Source organism: Falco cherrug, chromosome 5, assembly GCF_023634085.1.
Source record: "Falco cherrug isolate bFalChe1 chromosome 5, bFalChe1.pri, whole genome shotgun sequence".
In the NCBI taxonomy this organism is placed as follows: Eukaryota; Metazoa; Chordata; class Aves; order Falconiformes; family Falconidae; genus Falco; species Falco cherrug.
Window position 1 is genome coordinate 71,399,594 of NC_073701.1, and position 19,440 is coordinate 71,419,033.

A 19,440-nucleotide genomic window follows, 5' to 3' on the forward strand; every position below is an offset into this window, starting at 1 on the left:
GAATTATCTCAGTGTACTGTAAATATCTGGTGTGAACATCTGTCATGGATGGCACAGCTCAGCTTCCTTCAGAGACTGGAGAGAAATGCACTCTCAGGGTACAATTCATGTGACCTAATTTAGGCATTTACTTTAGGATGAGATGAATCATGCCCTGGAAGTGCCTATTTCTTTCCAGTGACTATAAGGGGAGTCTAGACAGCCAGCACAGATGTGGACATGCACATCTCATCAGACGAATTGTATCCAACGTGATTAAGGCTTGACCTCAGCCACGCTGCTATTTGGCAGCAATATATCGACAGTCTGATGCGTCATGGTACGCTGATGCAGTATGAAATTAAATAGCAATGTGATGCTGCTTCAGGGTGATCTAGTAAAATGGGATTTTGGTAGTACAAGACATTCTCTCCCGATGGGATCACATCTTGCTACAAAGCAGTAATTTTAAATGTAAGTAATTAAAATGCCATGCAGCATTTTAAGCCCAAATTGAAATATATTTATAAAGCTTGCTGTCAACTTACCAGCATAGGATCCCTGTGCTCCTCCGAGTTATTTTTGGATTGATGTGGTCATGACATGCTTGCTCAGGCCACGTCTGGCAGCGCAGCAGGGACCCTTACTATGAGAGACACTGAGGTGCTGGAGCATATCCAACAAAGGGCAACAAAGCTGGTGAAGGGTCTAGAGCACAAGTTTTACAAAGAGCGGCTGAGGGTACTGAGGGTGTTCCACCTGGAGAATAGGAGGCTGAGGGAGGACCTTCTCACTCCCTACAATTTACCTGAAAGGAGGTTGCAGCAAGGTGGGGGTCAGACTCTTCTAAGTAACAGGCGACAGGATGAGAGGAAATGGCCTCAAGTTGTGCCAGGGGAAGTTTAGAGTGGATATTAGGAAAAATAATAGGTTTCAAAAGGGTTGTTAAGCACTGGTACAGGCTACTCAGGGAAAGGGTTGAGTCACTGTCCCAGGAGGTATTTAAAAGGCGTGTAAACGTGGTGCTTAGGGATGTGGTTTAGTGGTGGACTTGGTAGTGCTGGGTTAACGGTTGGACTTGATCTCAAAGGTCTCTTCCAACCTAAACCGTTCTATGATTCTAAGCATGGCATCAAACCAAACACTGCTCCTCACCAATAAAACTACCTCATATCAGGGATTTGTGAGGAGAGGTCCAAGGTAAGCCATTAGTCCTGAGCTTTGGTTTTAGTATTCCCGTTCTGCTGACGTTTAGGAAGGTTTTTAAGGGCCTTTTCCAACCTAGATGATACTATGGTTTAGATACATGTGAACCAAACACATCAGCTCTCAGAAACCACCTGCAGCAATGTCAAGCATACCCTGACTAAATAATTCCATATGTGGAGATCTGCGTGCCTCCTCAGACAGAACTGCCACTAGCAGAGCCCTGCACAGCAGGCAGATGCTGCCCTGAGGGGAGGGCTCTCCTCACTCAAGAGGCATTTCACGAGGAGATACCACTCTACGACCACAACGTCCTCACCACTGAAGAAAGACCACAAGGACCCCACTGCTGAAGAAGGGACCGATCCCACAGTGCCCCAGCAGCCGAGCCCTGGCTGCCAGAAAGACTGAGGAAAGGCTACGTAGCCCCACAACCCCCACCACCGCCTAACCCTTTTCCCGCCCTTTCCAGCCCCTGCCCCTGCCCCAGCCCCCGCCCCCGCGCACGTGACCGCCCCCCACACCGCCCCCGGCGCGCACGCGCAGTGAGGAACGGGGCGGAGGGAGGAGGTGCCCAGGTGGGCGGGGCCGCCGGCCGGCGCGCGCGTGAGGACGTGGCGCTTTCCAGCCAATCGACGTCTGCGTCCCCTGCGGAGGGAGGCGGGGCTGCGGCGGGCGGAGGGGGCGGGAGCGAAGGGGCGGGGAGGTGGGCGGGAGGCAGCGTGGGGGCGGGAGAACAGTCGGACAGACGGCGGTATAGACCAGTCAGAGTACCTTACGTAGAGTCGGGGAGGTGGAGCGACGCTCTGATTGGCCGACACAGAGCGAGCGCGGGGGGCCGTGCGGCGTGGCGCGGCGCCTACTTCCGGTCGGCAGAGAGGCTGAGGAGAGCGGGCGGCGGCGGCGGCTCCCGGTAACGGTGAGGGACGGGGCCTGGCCCGGCCCGGCAGTGCTGGGGGGGCGCGCCTTAGCCCGGCCGCTGGTGGGGGCGGTTCTTGGGAGGGAGCAGCGTCCGTCTCGCTCTGACGGCCCGTCACGGGGGAGCGGTAACGTGGCACCGGCTGGGCTGGGCCTCGGCAGCCTCGGGCCTGGTCGCCATGGGAATCCACGGCGGGGGTGCAGCAGTGTTGCTGTGTGTCCCCCAGGCCGGTCCCGTTCGCGTGGGGCTGCCTTGGCGGCGAGGACTGAAGATGCCCGTCGACGCCGTCGTGGCCCTGGTACCGCCCTGTGTAACGGCCCTGGTGCCCCTGCGGGGTGGGGGCTGGGGGAAGCCCCTTGCTGGCGCCTCCCCGTGCAGTCTGGGTCTCCCTGCAGCATCACTGGGAAACGGGCGGCTGCCAGATCCCAGGGAGAAGGAGCCTCCATTCTCATACCGCACCCCCGAGGGCCTCAGCCAGGGTCCGGTACCAGGTTCCTGCTGCCCGTTCCTCCGTCAGTACCCCCAGCCAGGGCTGCATCCTGCACTGGGATGACTGGCTGCAGCGTTGCTGGTGCTGAGCTGCAAGGGGACCCACGGTGTGAGGAAGTGTCGTCCAAGTCCATTTGCCTCTTAATTCATTGTTAGCAGAGCTCCAAGCTTTCAGGCTTTTCTTGTGTGGATGAGTGACTGTTTTGGGCATAAATTGCTTCTTTCTCACCCGTTATTTAGCTCCTGATAAAATCATGCAGGCCTTGGGGAGCAGAGTGGCAATTCCTCAATCACTGCTGTTAATTACGCAGCAGGGCAAACATTGGCAATTGCTTATTGGAAGGGATATGCTAATGAACCCAAACCAACTCAGATATTCGACATAATCCTTTGTTATCCACACAGTTGTGTCCACTTGCCTTTTGACTTCGTGGTGTCTTGTACTGGGCTGCTGTTTGTCACAGTCACCCTTGTTGTAACATGGAGCTCTGTCAGCAGTGTGCGTAGGTGACCTCCTGGTCTTCCACCTGTGGGTAAGGACCAGGTTTGCCTGTCAGCCCAAGGCCACCGGGGGATGGGATGAATCCCCTGAAAAGCCAAAATAGAGACTTAATTTCCAACTTTGATCTAATTCTGTTGTGGGTTTTTTTCTGTGAGCCTAGCTGGACTCCAAGGTGGGAAATGTGCTTCCAAAGGGGTTTCAAGCTGTCAGTCTGCTTTGAATATTGCTGTAAAAACTAAGCCCAGCACAGAATCCAAAGTTCTTCCATCAATACCGCTGCAAAACCAACCAGAGTCTTGACTTCCTCCTCTAGCCAAGGTTCCAGGAGACCCTGTTCTGAGGGAATATCTCCCAACTCCCCACCGCTAATTGCTGCTTCTGATTTCCCTGTGGTTCACCACTGAGACCCTTTTATTTAGGAGAACAGAGAACTGTTGCCAGCATCCCTTCCCTTAGCGGTTTGTGGTTTGCTTAAGTAGCTGGGGAGAGAAGAAGGGTGTGTGTAATCAAGCTCGAAGCATTGTTTTTCACAGAACTGTGAGCTCTGAGGAAAATTTGGGGGTCAGTACTATTGGTAGAGCAGCTGTTGGTCAGCAGAAGTTGTTACTGATGTGAATTATTTATGAATAATGGTTGGGGTATGGGTGGGGGTTTTTTGTCTCACCAAGCACTAGAGCAGCATCTTTACTTGTAGAGTAAGGTTCATTGCTTCCCTGGCACCTGGCCTGATGCTAAGATATGTGTTTGAGGTCAGATTGTCCTTTAAAATCACCTCCAAATGGCTCATGGCCTCGCTCTGTGGACATTGTAGATAAAATCATGGTATTTACACTGATTCCAGGTCACCCTGTGCTTTAGTCCAGATTGCTCCCAGGATTAGCAAGAGGCTGGTCCGTTTTGGGCAGGTCCTTGGTGCTGGGATGTGCTCCAGCTGTGCAAGAGTCTGGTACTCTGTGTAAAAGTATATATACAGAGTTCCTCTTAAATAATGCTTGGGGTATTCTCCTCCTCCTCCTGAGGTCATGGCAGCACTGGATTGCATCAGAGGTAGCCAGGGTTCGAGGATTTTTCACTGGGATCGAGCTTGGATCATAACTGGCTGGGCGGGTGTTGCTTTTAATCTCATTTGCTTTCTGGTCTTCCTGTCCCCAGGAGGATGCAGCTTTTCTTCCCTCAGCTGATGTTGACTACAAGGCTCATTCCATGTGGTTGCAGACTGGTAGGAGCTGTGATTAAATCTTTCTGTGGTGATCTGGAGAGGCGAGATGCAAGGAGGTGGGGAAGGGAGGAAGTCACCCAGCCCTGGGAAAATCCCTGGGGGTGGTTCTAGGTATCCTTCATGTCATAAAAGCCACAAGGGAGTATTAGTGCATTTAAAACTAATAAAGTGTAATGAGGAGGTGTTGTCTGTGATGTGCTGGAGAACGATTAGGAGGAGAAAAGCCACCTCTGTGCTGGCTGAAAGGATGGATGCTGCTCTCCTGGCAGGGCTACTGCAGAACTACTTCCACTCCCACCTTCCTCATCATCTGCTCATCCTGTGCGGTAGCCCACAGGCACTGTGCAATGCCTCAGGATCATCATGGGGCTGGCAGCGCGGTGCCATCCATCTCTGCATCCTTGCCTCGTGCTCCAGCGTGGTATGCTGTCAGCAGGAGCAGTGTGAGGGTCTGCATTCATGGGGCAAGCTGTTGGCCCTCTGCAGCTCGGTGAGAAGTGTTACTGCTTTCTGTGATGTCTATTTTATTCTAAACTCAGATATTTTTGTGGTGGTGTTATCTTGATATTCTTTCCATGAGATGCAGGGGCTGAGGTCTGTGGGATCCTGCCTCTAGGATGGGATCAAAACCCTGATCCTCCGAATGTCTGGTATAACACGGTAGCATGGGTTTACACCAATGGCTTGTGTTGCAAAAATTATTTGTGAGTTGAGGAAAGCTTCTGTTCTTCCAGCTTTTCCATCCATTCCAATGCTCTAGCATGCACATGTCTTTTTCCTTCAGCTGAACTATGCCCAAGCTTCCCTTTTATTTGGACTAATTAATGGCTGAAAGCCCAAGGCATCATTATGCATTTCCCATGTACAAGACCAGAATCCACAGCCCAAATCCCTCATCCCTTCCCGCTGCAGATCATTCATTCTCCCTTCGAGAGCCACACGTTGGCAGGTACAGTCATGGCAGTGGGACTCTTCTTTCTTCCCCTGCTGCCCAGCAGAGAGTGGTTTCCAGCTTTCTTGACAGGAAAACTGGCAATGCTTTCACTTCTTTGGGGTCTGACTTCTCTCTTTGCTCACTGGCTGCTGCTACCTTGCCTCAGCCCTGAGGTTGGCCTGCCTGCTCCTGGGACAGGAAGGACGGCTTTGCCATTGCTGTGTGCAAGGCTTTGCTTCCTAGGGACAAGGAGCAGGAACATCACTCGATGCCAGGCAGGGTTTCTCTGAGCACCGAGCTGCGTCCTGCTCCCTCTTGCCCCTCGGGTCTGTGGCAATGCTGAGCCCTTGAGCTGCTAGCCTGCAGTAGCTGCTGGCAAGCTCCACGGTGGGAGGCATTCCCTTGTGCCTCTGCTGGGGACAGATCAATAGATTGGAGCAGCCAAACCCGCTCCGACTCAGCCAGCAGAACGATGACCTTTAGGGCAAAGCAGCTGGGTGCATTGTCAGTACCTGACCTGGTTCAGGTTCTTTTAAATTGATACATTTTTTATTTTTTTTTTCCCTGACACCCCATTCTGCAGGTAACACCCAGTTGCTGTCACGCTGTCAGTGTCTCACCTCACGCTGGTCTTCCTTGGGTCCTTCATCTTCCTTGTGGGTTCATACCCTGATGGCAGTGCTGTTGTTGCAGGGCGTGCAGCTCTCGGACAAGCAATTCCTTGCCAGCTGCAAGGATGAGCTTCTCTGACAACAGGCTTGACTATTTATATGATGAGTGTGACCCGTTTTTGTCTCTTTTTGTGTCCTCTGAGTGTGAATATGGCTTTAAGCACGGTTATGGTGATGTTAAAGATCAAACAACTCTCAGTCTGTCTGAGAACTTTTTATTTTGTGGGGCAAGTGGCCTGCTCCCATCACCAAAGGGATTCATGTGGTCCAAACATTGTACAGATGAATCCTTCAGGCATTACAGGGGGTGGTTTAGTGGATTCATTGCCCTGCTGCATACATAGTCTTAAAAAAAATAGATAGAATGGGTCCCTTTCTGTTATTCCTTTCTAACCTCTGCAAGTAATTTTAGTTCCATGGGTTCTTTAACTTCTGGTTTCTACAGAGGAGAACTTTATTTTATAAAATTTTTGGGGCAGGACCGTGCTGGTGGAGTTCTGCCTGCATAGGGAGAGTAAGGCAGCTTGATCCTACTGCTGGAGAAGTGGGGTGGTATGCTGAAGAATACGTGTATTAGCTAGTTGATTTAAATTTAGATTAAAGAGATCAGGATGGGGAAAACTTCTGAGAGCCTTTTTTGATTGCAGAGTACGGCTCTTGTGCTTTTATCTGGTGTTTTCTACTCAGAGGTGAGCTGCGACTGTCCCAATGCTGTGACATGTCTGTGTGTGCACTGGACAGACAATCTGGGTGATAAATCGCCACATCCTGAGCGTCTCTGTCATCATGTGCATCTGTCACCCGCTTGGCAATTGGAATCGGGTTCCAGATGGGTGTAACAAGCCTGGTGGGACTTGAATTAACAGTGAAATATGTGTTGGCAAGGCTTCCGTCCGCATCAGGGTATGGGAGATCCTGGAGGAGTGTCTGAAGCTGTTGGGTAGACAAGGTACCTCACTGGGAAGGAGTTTTTTTGTGGGAGGGAATTGGGGAATTGGGCAGGAGGATGTGAGAGCAGAGGGCAGTCGGCATGGCTGGCGACCAGCTTGGCAGGGGCCTCGCAGGCGATCCACTGGGCGCATTTGCAATGCATCCTTCACATTCCTCACCGAGCAGGCTCTGCTTCCAGCAAGCGCAGTTGTTGCTCTCTGCCGTATGGAGGGGCTCGGCTGGGGCTCACCGCACGGCTTTGGAAACACGGAGCTGCTCCCTGTGTTAACAGGGTTTCTGCAGGCACCATGGGATTCAAGGATCGTTTTGCCCTGATAGTCTGCATTCACTCATGATTTTGCCCCAGTAGTTTATATTAATTTATCAGCTCTCCTGTTTTGGTGTCAGAGTTCTGGTTTGTGACACTGGAACTGGCAGCATGCTGCTCCAGTGTCCCTGTTGCAGGGTGAGCTCCAATTCCCGTTCTCTTGCTGTCACGTAGGTGCTTCCAAACCACCATGACCATCCCTCAGCTCCTGCTGTGCCTGTCTCTCTCCATGCTCTGCATCTCAAGCAAACCCACCGAGAAGAAGGACCGTGTTCACCATGACCCGCAGCTCAGCGACAAGGTCCATGATGACGCGCAGAACTTCGATTATGACCACGATGCTTTCCTTGGCGCAGATGAGGCCAAAACCTTCGATCAGCTCACACCAGAGGAGAGCAAGGAGAGACTCGGGTAAGGAAAAGAGCTCAAATAAAAATCAAATTGAGAGAGAGAACAAATCCATGTGGTGCTGTCCATAAAACTCACCCCAGCATTCATGTACCGTTCTCTTGCACCTCAGATGGCAGAGCTAGTCTCAGCTAGAGCTTTTTAAATGTCATTTTTAAGGCAGCAGTAGCTGAAATTTAGTGACCAGCACAAGTGACGGTGACAAAGTTACACAGCACATGTGCAGTTCCCATCACTGGAGATGGTCTCAGCCTGCAAGGTCACCTTGAATTATTCCAGTCATGCACACTTGCTTCTAAGCACTAAATACTCCCCAAAACTACAAAGTATGAATGAAAATAGATATCTTTTGCTTTGCTGTACTCAAACAGTGCTAAACGAGCTCGCCAGTCACCAGTTAGGGCTGGAGTCCGAAGGCCCATAGGATTAGCTGCATTTTCCCGCCATGTTATTTTTTCCTAGTTGAGAAGCAGCTGGTTGCTGTGCCGAGTCCCAAGTTAGCGAAAACAGAGCAACTCTTGCAAATTTAATTTCTGCTTTGTTGCTTTGCCTTCTCTGCCACCTGCAGACATCAGAACAGGGTGTTTATTAGGGACGGTCCGTGCTGGCCCTGGCAATCTCCATTCCTTGGCACTATAGCATGTGCCTTTGTGCATGTGGCAGCAGCTGCCGGCACAGTTGTTCATATTGGGCTTAGAAAGGCTTAAAACTTCGGAGGCTCAGCCCAGACGAGACGTTTTCAGAGGCTTGTGGGCTGCGCTTCTGCCTGGCACCTCCCTGGTGAGCTCAGCTTTGCTGCTGGGACAGTTCTCAAGGGGTCAGGCTGAAGGGCTGACTTGTGATGGTCCAAGTTGCCTATTAACTCTTCAGCTTTGGGATTTTTTTTCTTCTGGTTTTGAAGACAGCAGGCTTTCTGCCTCCTGCCCCAGAGCAATATCTCAGCGCCTGGATGGGCTTTGCTCACCGGCGTAGCCCTCGGTGTAAGAGCTGAATGTCTTCACCTTGCACTACAGTTGGTGGAGCAGCGCTTGCTGCAGACCATGATGAAAATTGGGTTTTTTTGGTAGGGAGGAATAGGGCTCCTTGATGAGAAGAGAAAGCTTAACCACATCTAGGTGCTCAGGGAAGTGCTGCCCAGAGTGAAGTAAACGAGATAGATACAGTTGGGTTTGTGGGGCAGGGTGTTGCCAGGCTGTCACATGTACTTTAGCACCCATATGGACCATCCGGGCTCTTTAAACTAGAAAAAAAAACCTCTTTGGACCACTAGATCCATTGTGGCCCTTGTCAGTCTGCAGGCTGCAAAATTGGATGAGCCGTGTGGCTTTTTGTGAGGGAAATAGTTTGGAGAGAATCTCTCTGTTTCCACTCAAAACAGGAGTGAATGCAAAGGAGAACGTGCAGCTTTGCTCTGCTTCTGCAGAGAGCAGAAGTACACTGGCGATCCTCCTCCCCTGCACTGTTTTCCTGACCCGTAGGCTTTGTCATGGCTCTGCATTTTAATTTCATTGTTCTGCTGAGTTATCTACTGGAAAAAGCTGGCAGTGGAAGCAGGGCTGGGGTAAGAGTTTCCACTCGGATGTTTTAACGAGGCCATTTCAAACTGCTTTGGCCCTTGACATAAACCAGCTTTTTTTTTTTTTTAAGTTGGAGGCAAATTCATCACACTTTCCCAAGCCTGAATTGGTTTGATAAACTTGTTATGAGTGCAAAATTTGGTAAATTATTTTTTTAATGACTGTTGTGCTGTTGAAAGGACTGTGTTCTGGGAGAGAGCACTGGCTCTGTGTTTTATGACTCTGTTTCTGTACGGCTCTTCTCACCCCCCTGTTTTCTGGGGCAACCATGATTTCAGAACAACATACCATGTTCTACCTTGTTTTTTCTTTAAAGGCTGCTGAATTAGGGGAATGCTCAGTTTCCTGGAAATAGCGCTGAGCAAACAGGATCCCCTCACTTCCCTAGGATGGGCGAGTAAGAAAGCAAAGCAGCCTGTCAACTCCAGCTGCCAGCCATCACAAAACATCTGGTACCCCTGCCAGCCCCTCCACACACAGGGTTCTGTGGCATTGTGTGACAAACTATGGGTTGTTTTTTTTAATTAAAATTTACAGCTTTTGTGGCTTCTGCCCTGGGAAACCAGCCTGTGAGCATCAGGTTTCGGCACTAAGCCACCAAACCAGCTGAAGGCAGAGGTTTAGGAGCTGCCGAAGTGTCCCTAGCAGTGCCCAGCTTGCCCTGAGCTCCAGGTGGGGACAGAGTTTAACTTTCTTTTAAAGCAATCAAACAGGGAAACTTCTCTAATTAAAACTGAACTTCTGCTGCCCCACCTAGAAACCTTTCCTGGAAAAGTTGACTTGGCTATCTACTGATGCCGGCTCCAGTTCTTCATTCCAGTGTTTTTTGTAGGTTTTTGTGGTTCCCCCCCCCCCCCCCCCATTTTTCTTGTGATGGCTGTGAGCCGTGCCAATGCCTGAGCTCCATGTGCTTCACAGCTCGGCTGGTGGCCGATTTCTCTTCCTTGGCTGAACAGATGAAAAGTGGTTTTGTACAAGATCTGCTGCTGCCCAGATCTTGTCACTTGACTGCTCTGCTGTGCTGCCGCCTCATTTTGCTGACGCTGTGGGGTTTGGTATCACAGAAATCTTTTTAATAAGGCTGTGATGGTCCAGATTTTATGGTTGGGGAAGCAGCTGGGGAAATTTCTAATGGGATCTGGTCCTCAGAGGCCACTTTGTGATAAAGCTGCGGAAGGATGATCCCTGCCATTCCTGGGAAATGAGCCTCCAGCCAGCCCAATCCTAGACTCTTGTGTTTGCAATTTAATCTCTCACAAACAAAGCGTGAGGTTTTAGCCTGCACAGTGCCTTGTCACAGGAGAGCATTATGTGCTCTTATGGTGGGGTCGTTGTCCTGCTTTCGAATGTCAATGCAGTATTTAAAAAATTTAATTGTTTCCCTGAAATAGTGAGTATTAAAATGTGGCTGTAAAATGACTCAGCCCTCTGGTATGTGGTGCATGGTTTGCGAGCTGCCACCTGCAACAGGTGAAGTATGGCATCGAGCTGAAAGACTCTTCTGGAACTAAAGCAAATATTTTTACCAGTCTTACCCAGCTATCCAGCTTTTCATTTTTAGGAACATCCTTTGTGCCACAGAGGAAATCGTGGTTTTGCATTTTAAAAGCAATTATAGAACAAAACCTGGGAACTAAGTGCAGGGTGGTTCTGGTGTCCCATCTGTTTGTTGAGGCTGGGTTTGCACTCTGTGTTTTGCTTTGCATCAAATATTTGGGGAATTAGTAGTCTTTGTGATGACTTAAAACACTTGTCTTTTTTAATTCCTCACATTAGCATGCGTGAGTTAAGAATTACTGAATTTAAAGATAACTGGTTTCATATTGAACGTTCCTGTTAAAAGGAGGGGAAAAAAAAAAAAGATCCCAGTTCACAGAGCAAAGCGTTTTGGGCTGTCATCCCTGGCTTTAATCGCCTGGCACTGCCAAGGGGAGTACAAAACTGAGATTTCCCAGCACTAAGCTTGAAAGGCAACGTGTGCTGTGCCTGCCCTGCGTCGTGCAAACATTGCGGGTACTCCTAGAAGTAAAACACGAGGAACGGTGAGGATTAAACAGCCCAGCTCCCCCTGACCGTGCTGCCTTCCCCTCCCCGAGGCTCACGTGCATCTGCCTATGGATCTCTGCATTCCTCCTGGCCGCTTTTCTTCACAGCTGCTGCTAAAAATAAAGAAGGCACGCAGCCTTGCACTGTGCTTTATAAACCCCGCATCTCTGGTTTCTCCCTTGGTAAATGGGGGGTATCCTTCTCTGGTGGGAGCTGATATTGACATCAGTTTCTCATTGCTGTCCTCTGAAGGTTTTCTCTTCCTTGCTGGGCTTGGGCGTGCAAATAAGCCAAAGCTCGGTGTATGTATTCCTTCACCAGGGCCAGTCTTCCCACTTTTAATGTAAGTATGTCTAAGTGCTTAACTCCTTGCATGCCATCAAGGGAGTTAAGAAGACACACAACTGGGTATTTCCCAAGGTCTTACAAAAAAATGCTTTCCCCCTTAGGGCAAATTTGTGTTCCTGAAGAACACAAAACTTGAATGGCCCAAGAGTGAGCAAGCCAGTGTTTTGGTGGCTAAACCATATGTTGGTTTTAAGGACAACCTGTCCCTGTGGTTGCGTTACTGGGACCTGGTGATGAACACCTTGACTTGATCACTGCAGCAGCTGGCAGTAGCCCACCACCGGTTCTAATGCTCTGCCTGGTAGAACTAGAGCCTTGTTTCCTTTAACTCTTGCTGGATTTTTCTGCATTTTCTACAGAAAGATTGTAAGTAAAATAGATGAAGACAAAGACGGGTTTGTAACTGTGGAAGAGCTGAAAGACTGGATTAAGTTTGCACAAAAGCGCTGGATATACGAGGATGTAGAGCGGCAGTGGAAAGGGCACGACCTCAATGAGGACGGCCTCATTTCTTGGGAGGAATATAAAAATGCCACCTACGGCTACATCTTAGGTAGGTCTCTACTCTTGGGATAAAAACTTTGCGGAGCTGGCACTTGAAACTTGCTGTTTTGTTTTTGTAGAATGATTGTAGATAAGATAGACACGGATAAGGATGGGTTTGTGACGGAGGGGGAGCTGAAAGCCTGGATTAAGAAGGCCCAGAAGAAATACGTGTATGACAGTGTCGAACGCCAGTGGCAGGAGTTTGACATGAATCAAGATGGATTTATCTCCTGGGATGAGTACAGAAACGTGACATATGGCACTTACCTCGGTAAGGGGCAAGGTGTCCGATCTGGTGGTGGGCTCTAATCAATAAAGCAGAAGTGTGGTGGAGCAGAGCAGGAGCTCTCCACTCATCCCTAAACCCTTGGATTAAAAAAAAAAAAAGTCTCCTCCCAATTTACCTTCTGATGGTATTAGTGAAGGGTAATCTAAGGAGAAAAAATAAAAGATGTGGGAAAAACCCAAAGGTGAAGTTTGCAATCAGTGTGCAGCTTATAACTCTGCTTTATTGATGCACTTAATTGTGAAACTTTGCTTCAGACTCAGTTGTGAGCAATAATGTGATTAAAGGCACACGGGGTAATGTTTTTCTTGCCTTCTAGCTTTTGAATTTCAAGCTACTGGTGGCATTTAGGGCCCGCAGAAAGACACCAACTAACCTGTGGCTGTAGAAGCCACATTTTTCTGGGTATCTGCACCTTTCCTAAATGTGTGAAGATTGTTAGCAAAGAGTCTTTTAATCGCTTTGCAAAGTCCTGTGTGCATATCTCACTTTATCCAGTTGTCCTGGCAGTAGCTTTAGACCCCAGAGCTTGTACATTTTGGAACATAAGACAGGTCAGCAGCCCTGTAAGGACTTAAACACCCTGAGGAGTGAAGTAAGAAGAAGCTCTTCTGGGCTTAAGATGTTAGAAAAATACCAGTTCCTCTGCCAGTTGATCCCGCCTCCTGGAATGCAGACATATATGGTATGATGAGCTACAGCTTGAAAGCATGAAATAAAGTTTAATTTACTAAATATTTCCAAAGATAGTCATATGCTCTGCAGAACGTATGGAGGCTGTTACTTCTTGGTTCTGGCTCTTTTATTGAAAGAGTAGGTTGAAGATTGAAGTTTGCTGTGCTGGTGGCTGGGGAAATCGGCCCCCCAGGACCCCATTGGTTCTTACTGAGCTTTCCAGACCCTCTTGGGACTGGGGCAGATCTTTCTAAGCTTGCCTTTTCCATTAGTAATGTAATTCCTGAAATCCACAGAAAGCCTAGCCTATCTGCATGTTCAAATTCAGCTGTGAAGGGGGAGCAGAGGTCCTAGGAAGGCTTTTATCACAATTTTGGAGTCCATGCAGTGGGATTTATGACCTGCAACTGTAGAAAAATTTTAAAAGAAAACACAAACCTTTATTGAGGAAAAACCTTAATGAGAAAACCATTCCTCAAGCCTAATTAGTAAGAGAGGGGAGTGCCTGGCCCCTGTGATGGACGATATGCCATAAAGAGCTCACCAGCCCAAGCTGGGGACCGGTGCTTGATGCCGAGTGCCCTTGGCAGATACTGATAAAGCCTTTTATAGCGCTGCTCCCACATGCTTTTGTCCTTACTGAACGCTGGGAGGATCCCAGCAACCCCACTCCCACAGCCACGCTGCCGGGCTCTAGCCAGCAGAGCTGTGCCTGCCTAATGCATTGGCTCCATGCTCCTTATTTCAGCAGCAATCGCTTTTCCACAGCTCCATTCTGCTGAAATATTCTCGTCCCTTACACAAGATTCTCCCCTCCCTTCTCTCTCTGGCTGGAAGTGCCTCTGGAGAGCTTGATCCATAGCCAAGAGGCCGGACGATCCCTTAATTGAGTTAAGAACATCCCTCTCCCGGTGTGTGGTAGCCGAGGCACCACCCTCTGTTGCTGCTCTACGTAGTATTTAAAAAATGCTTGCTTTTTGTCATCAAAATGAAATGCGGGGTTTGTTGGTCTTTGAGTTTTTTTTCCCAACTTCAGTACTGTATTAGTCACTGAGTTGCATCCAGTACTGTAATAAAGTAGCTCGGTGTGCACCAGCTGTTTCTGTGGATCGAAATATATTTCCATAGGGAAAGCAAGATTAAGTGATACATATCAGAGAGCTTAATCTTAAAGTGAAACTCCCCTAATAACTGCCTTAAAAATTATATAATAATAATTTTATTTTCCTCTTGTTCTTCAGTTCCATCAGACTTGCTTGTCACCATGGGTGGGTTCTGAAACCAGACATGCTTGTGTGTGTTCTGCTTGTATTGGGAAGATTAAAAAGTTGCGCTCGTGGCTTTGCTGCCTGCAGCTCCCAAGCGATTACCCAGCTCTCCCCGCTCAACCTGCCTCATAAAGTTTCACTTGTGCCACTGAAGCCGGGGACTAAAATGCAAAACAGTTTTGGGTGTGTTTAACCCTTGTTAAACAGTCAACTTGCTCAGCACTCTGCTGCTACCCACCTGGTTAAAGCTCATTAAAGCCACTTGGCCTGAATGGCAGAATCACCTGTATCAAAAGACACTGCTTTTTAACTCTGACTCACTCTGCTTGTGCCAGCCAACACTGATCCTGAGGCTTTTGTTTGCTCTGTCTGAGCTTTCGGCGTATGCCACATTTCAAGGTGAAAGCTTGGGAATAGAATAGTAAACTTTAGTCTTAATTGTGCCCTATAGAGGTAACTTAAAATAAAATCTTCTTACAGTCTTATATTTAATGGTTGGCTAGCACTGAGGCTTGTATAGAGCTGCTTAATCCCCTGCCTTTTGTCCTGGATGTAAACAGAGAAGGGAGGGAGCCTTTTTTTAGACCAGGCCTGGCTCTTGCTTAACTTGACCCCACAAGGATTCAGCTACGTCCTCCTCTATTGATATTTTTCTATAGGCTGACAAACAAAGCTGACTTTGGTATCCCAAAGCTTATCTATAGCTGTTGGCATAGCTGTATCTAGTGGCCATATGTGCCCAGATATTCCCACTGCGGCGGGCACTGCGTGATGTTTTGCTGGCTTTGAAGCCGCCCCGGCAGCGGGGACCAATATCCCCTTACACATTCTCCTCCAGAAATAGCTTGGGCTGAGCCTTCGGGCCCGCGCCAGCCAAAAAACCCCTGATCCCTGACTCCCGGGGGCATCTTCTCTGGGAACAGTGATATCCCACGGCCACTGGCAGCTCCTCCTCTTCCTCCTGGCAGAATCGGTGCGGGAGAGGCACGATGGCCACAGATACCTAAAATTCAGGCTGCTGTGGTGAAGTGTTGGAAGGTTGAGGTTGGGTTGAAGAGGTTGAGGTTGGGCTGGGTTGGTGGTGACCATGGGGCATCTCCCCCCCGGCCCGAGCTGACCCGGGGCGCTGCCTCTTTTTTTCTGCCCAGATGACCCGGACCCCGACGACGGGTTTAATTATAAGCAAATGATGGTGCGAGATGAACGGCGCTTCAAGATGGCTGACAAGGATGGAGACTTGACTGCCACCAAGGAAGAGTTCACCGCCTTTCTGCACCCCGAAGAGTACGATTACATGAAAGATATAGTTGTGCAGGTGGGTCCGCTGCAGCTGGTGATCTTGCGTGAGACAGTGGTGTTTATGGCAAAGAAGGAGGTGGAGAGGGCTGGAAATCAGGCTGTTCACCAGTAGCAGTCCTGCAGTGGGGTGGCCTCGAGCAGATCAAGCAGATGTGGGTCAGGGATGGCCAGAGGCAGAGAGGATTGGCCTGTCTGTGTGGAGCACACAAACCGGCTTTTGGGGTTTTTTTTGAACGTGTAGATGGCACCCTCATGCTTGCTGGGGCTGGATCAGTCCCAGTGAAGGGGTTGCTGTGGGGGAGAATTGCTCCGAGCCCAGCTAACCATCCTCTCCTGCCTGCAGGAAACCATGGAGGACATCGACAAGAACGGGGACGGCTTCATTGACTTGGAGGAGTACATAGGTGAGACACGAGTGCCTCACGCCGTGTCCCCTTTGTGTCCCCTCCTTGCCCTGTCTGGCAGGAGCAGCTGCTGGCATGTGCTTTCTCATCCCTGCTCCTCCTCCTGGAATTTCATTATCTCTCTTAACTTCCTAACTTTAGACCTGCCCTGCTCCTCCGTCCTCGCTGTGGGATTTCTGGGTTAAATCCCTCACCGGTGACAGGCCCTGGGTGCTCAGGGTGGGACAAGCAGCTTCCAGGCCCTCCGAGGCAAGGGAGCATCTGCTCCCATTCCAGGATTGTCCGCGCTTGAACGCGGCGGGGGCTGCCTGGCCCTGCCTCCTCCCTTGGCAGCGGTGGGACACCTAACAGCTGCCCTTTTTAACACCCCTTATCTGAAATGGCAAGCTTCAGCGGGGGAGAGGGGCGGCGAGAAGCACGTCTGGCTCCAAAGTATGTCAGGAGAAATGCTGCCTGCTTCTCCAAACTGATTTGAAGCAGCACTGTCAGATTTTGGGTGGGAATTTAGGGAAATAAGCGTAAAAGCTGTCCTCAAAGATGGAAAGGGCAAGCTCTTGAGAGGAGGACAGGGGGGTCTCGTCGTTATGCTCTTGGAAGCAGCAGCCCACACGCCAATCCTGGGGTCTAACCGGGTGCAATCCATGCTCCTGTGGGATGGGGGAGGCGTGCACGTGTGTCCCACCAGCACGGGATCTGGCAGAGGGGGTGTGCAGCCGGGTGCCGTGCCTTCCAGGTGACATGTACAGCCACGATGGGGACGCTGATGAGCCCGAGTGGGTGAAGACAGAGAGGGAACAGTTTGTGGAGTTCAGAGACAAGAACCGCGATGGCAGGATGGACAAGGAGGAAACCAAAGATTGGATCCTCCCTTCGGATTATGACCACGCTGAGGCAGAAGCACGGCACCTCGTCTACGAATCCGACCAGAACAAGGTGGGAACCTGCCGAGAATATTCCCCCTGCCCGATTCCCTGCTGGAGCTGGGCCCACAGCCTCTGACTTGACAGCTCAGAGAATTTCCTTTCCCCAAGGATAATGCAGACGCCCTTTGAAACAGCTCGGCACGTGCCTTCATTAAGCTGTCTAATTAAGAGTTGCCTGAGCGCGCGCTTCCTACAGTGGTTTGGCTCCTCCTGGGGCAGCGCACTTCATCCCTTGGAGGGTCAAGTGGGCTTTGCTGGAGCTGGGGAGGAGAGGAACGGAGCTGCCGTGGGGTAAATAATCGGAATTTCTGTCTCTGCTCTCTCGCAGGACGGCAAGCTGACCAAAGAGGAGATCGTGGAGAAGTATGACTTGTTTGTGGGGAGTCAGGCCACAGACTTCGGGGAGGCCTTGGTGCGACACGATGAATTTTAAGAGCTGTACAGAGAAAGCTGTTTCTTAAATAATTTATTTTTTACAGTTTCTGGGATTATCGTAAGAAACATTTTTCGCTACTGAGACTGTTATTTCAGGCGATGAGGTGAAACAAAACAAAATATCTCTTCCCGTCCTTTTTTTTTCCCCTCCTCTTCCTTCTTCCCAAAGGGATGGGGACTCGCTGGTCTGAAAACCAACTCTTTTATTACAACACTTTGTGGGTTGTTTTGGTTGGAGTTTTTTTCAGATTTTCACATTTTCACATTTTATGGTCTTAACGAGTTCTGGTTTATTTTTGTATTTGTTTTGGTTCCACATGAAGTGAAGAAACACGTATCCTGACAAGGGTAGAGCAACGGCAACGGTTCCCCCCTTGCCCTGCCTCACTCTCTCCCCCTTGATTTGTTGGTATGTGCTCAGCTCTGCTCTTTTAAAATTAAATTTTTTTAAAAAAAAAAAACAACAAAAAACCCCCACCACCCTAGAACAAGCCAGAGAACAATAGGGCCAAAAGGAAAAATAAAACCAGAGGTGAGTCATGCTTGTTTTAGACCGGGCTTTGCAAATCCAAACACGGTTCATCTGTCCCGTGGGGAGCTGTGCTCTCAGCTCCGCGCCTCTGGCAGGATTTGCAGGCAGCCCTTGCCTGCGAGCTGCCCGTGCTTCTCCCGGCTCTCCGGGAAGAGCTGGACTTGCAAAAACCCCCTAAAACGGCAGCAAAGCCTGGCCCGTCCTCCTGCCGCGTCGCCTCCCGGTCAGGCGAGCGCTGCAGTGCTCCTTATCCAGAAACGGGCGCGGGTGCTCCCTCCGCCAGCCCAATTAACGAGCCTGTTAATTCACCAGAGCCACACCGGTGCAGTGAAACTGATGGCAACGCGAGCCGATATAGTTTCCCTCTCTGTCAAAACTGCTTTCACGCTTCTGCAGCCCTGGGGCCTCGCTCAAAGTGCCTTTTATCACCCCAAAAATGCCACGAAGGAGGAATGGCGAGGCCAGCGCCTGGCTGGGCACGGGGGGATGCTCGCTGTGCTCCCGTCGCACCCGTAGCATGTCATTGTTCTTTCTGGATTTATTACTAATAATTATATTTTTTTAGTTTTTTTGGTCTTTTTAACCGTGCATTCGCTGCTTCGCCCAGGGACCTCTCGATTCCCTCTCACAGCCCGCTCACCTCGTCCCTGCACGCTCGGCCAACCCGCAGCAACGTGGATCCTGCTCTGGCGGCATCAGGCAGAGGTTGGTGCCAGCCACGCGCACCGAGGTGGGAAAAACACCCCGGCTTCTCCCTAAAATCGGTCTCCAAGGGTTAAAAGCGCGGACTATAACGTATATATACTCCTCGTATTTCATGTACCTCTCATAAAGTAATGCTTTTGATATAACTCAATGGGTAATTGGATAATCCCATGCCAGACCCGTGCAGTGAATGCGCCTTTGGCGCTCGCAGACTGCGCCGAAGGGGAGCACTGGGGAAGAGTCACCGACGTCCCCAGCTCCTTCCCCCCAACACCAAAGCCCTCAGCAGCTTCGGCACGCTCTGCTTTCTCCACCCAGAAGGACTCGGAGCTCGTGGCTCCTTGGCGTTAACAACTTCAGACACTAATTTTGGTTCCCGGCGCAGGGTTCGCCCCGCGTTCCCCCCCTCTCCCCGCCCCACCGTGTTTATTCCTCCAGTATTTCTCCTCTCGGGATGATTTAATTTTTATCAATCTGGTGTAAACGGCGCTTGGCGGCCGTGCCGGAGGATTCTGTGGCTCAATAAACCTGTTTACATTCACCCCATAAGGCGGTTTGGGGGCTTTGCTGTGCGGCACCCGGCCCTCGCGACAGAATTGCTCCAGTTTTACCCCCAGAAATATGATGGGGGGTGGGGGTGGCCCTGCTCGGTGGCACGGCGCTGCCTGGATCAGCCCCCAGATCGCTCGGGACGGGGATAACTTAATTTGGAAGTGTTTACGTTTCCCGGGAAGGGCTGACGCAGCCCTGGCGGCCCCCCCGGCATCCCTCCCCCAGCACAGGGCAACCCCAGACCACGGCTCCCCTCTCC

The 19,440-nt window shown here is 50.2% G+C and overlaps 1 protein-coding gene across 4 annotated transcripts; it reads left to right on the forward strand.

Moving 5' to 3' along the window:
- The first annotated feature begins 1,998 nt into the window (after positions 1-1,998).
- On the forward strand, positions 1,999-19,178 carry LOC102046252 (calumenin). Of its 4 annotated transcripts, none has more exons than XM_055711467.1 (7): positions 1,999-2,098; positions 7,352-7,588; positions 11,916-12,109; positions 15,480-15,646; positions 15,974-16,034; positions 16,768-16,967; positions 17,286-19,178. In XM_055711467.1, exons 2-7 carry the CDS (start codon positions 7,368-7,370, stop codon positions 17,388-17,390), a joined length of 948 nt encoding a protein of 315 aa, XP_055567442.1. In that variant the 5' UTR covers positions 1,999-2,098; positions 7,352-7,367; the 3' UTR covers positions 17,391-19,178. The 4 variants fall into 4 exon arrangements, with proteins under 4 accessions (XP_055567442.1, XP_055567440.1, XP_055567443.1 ...); XM_055711465.1 differs by having other exon boundaries at positions 2,001-2,104; XM_055711468.1 differs by lacking the exon at positions 11,916-12,109 and adding an exon at positions 12,180-12,373 and having other exon boundaries at positions 2,002-2,104.
- Positions 19,179-19,440: the final 262 nt, after the last annotated feature.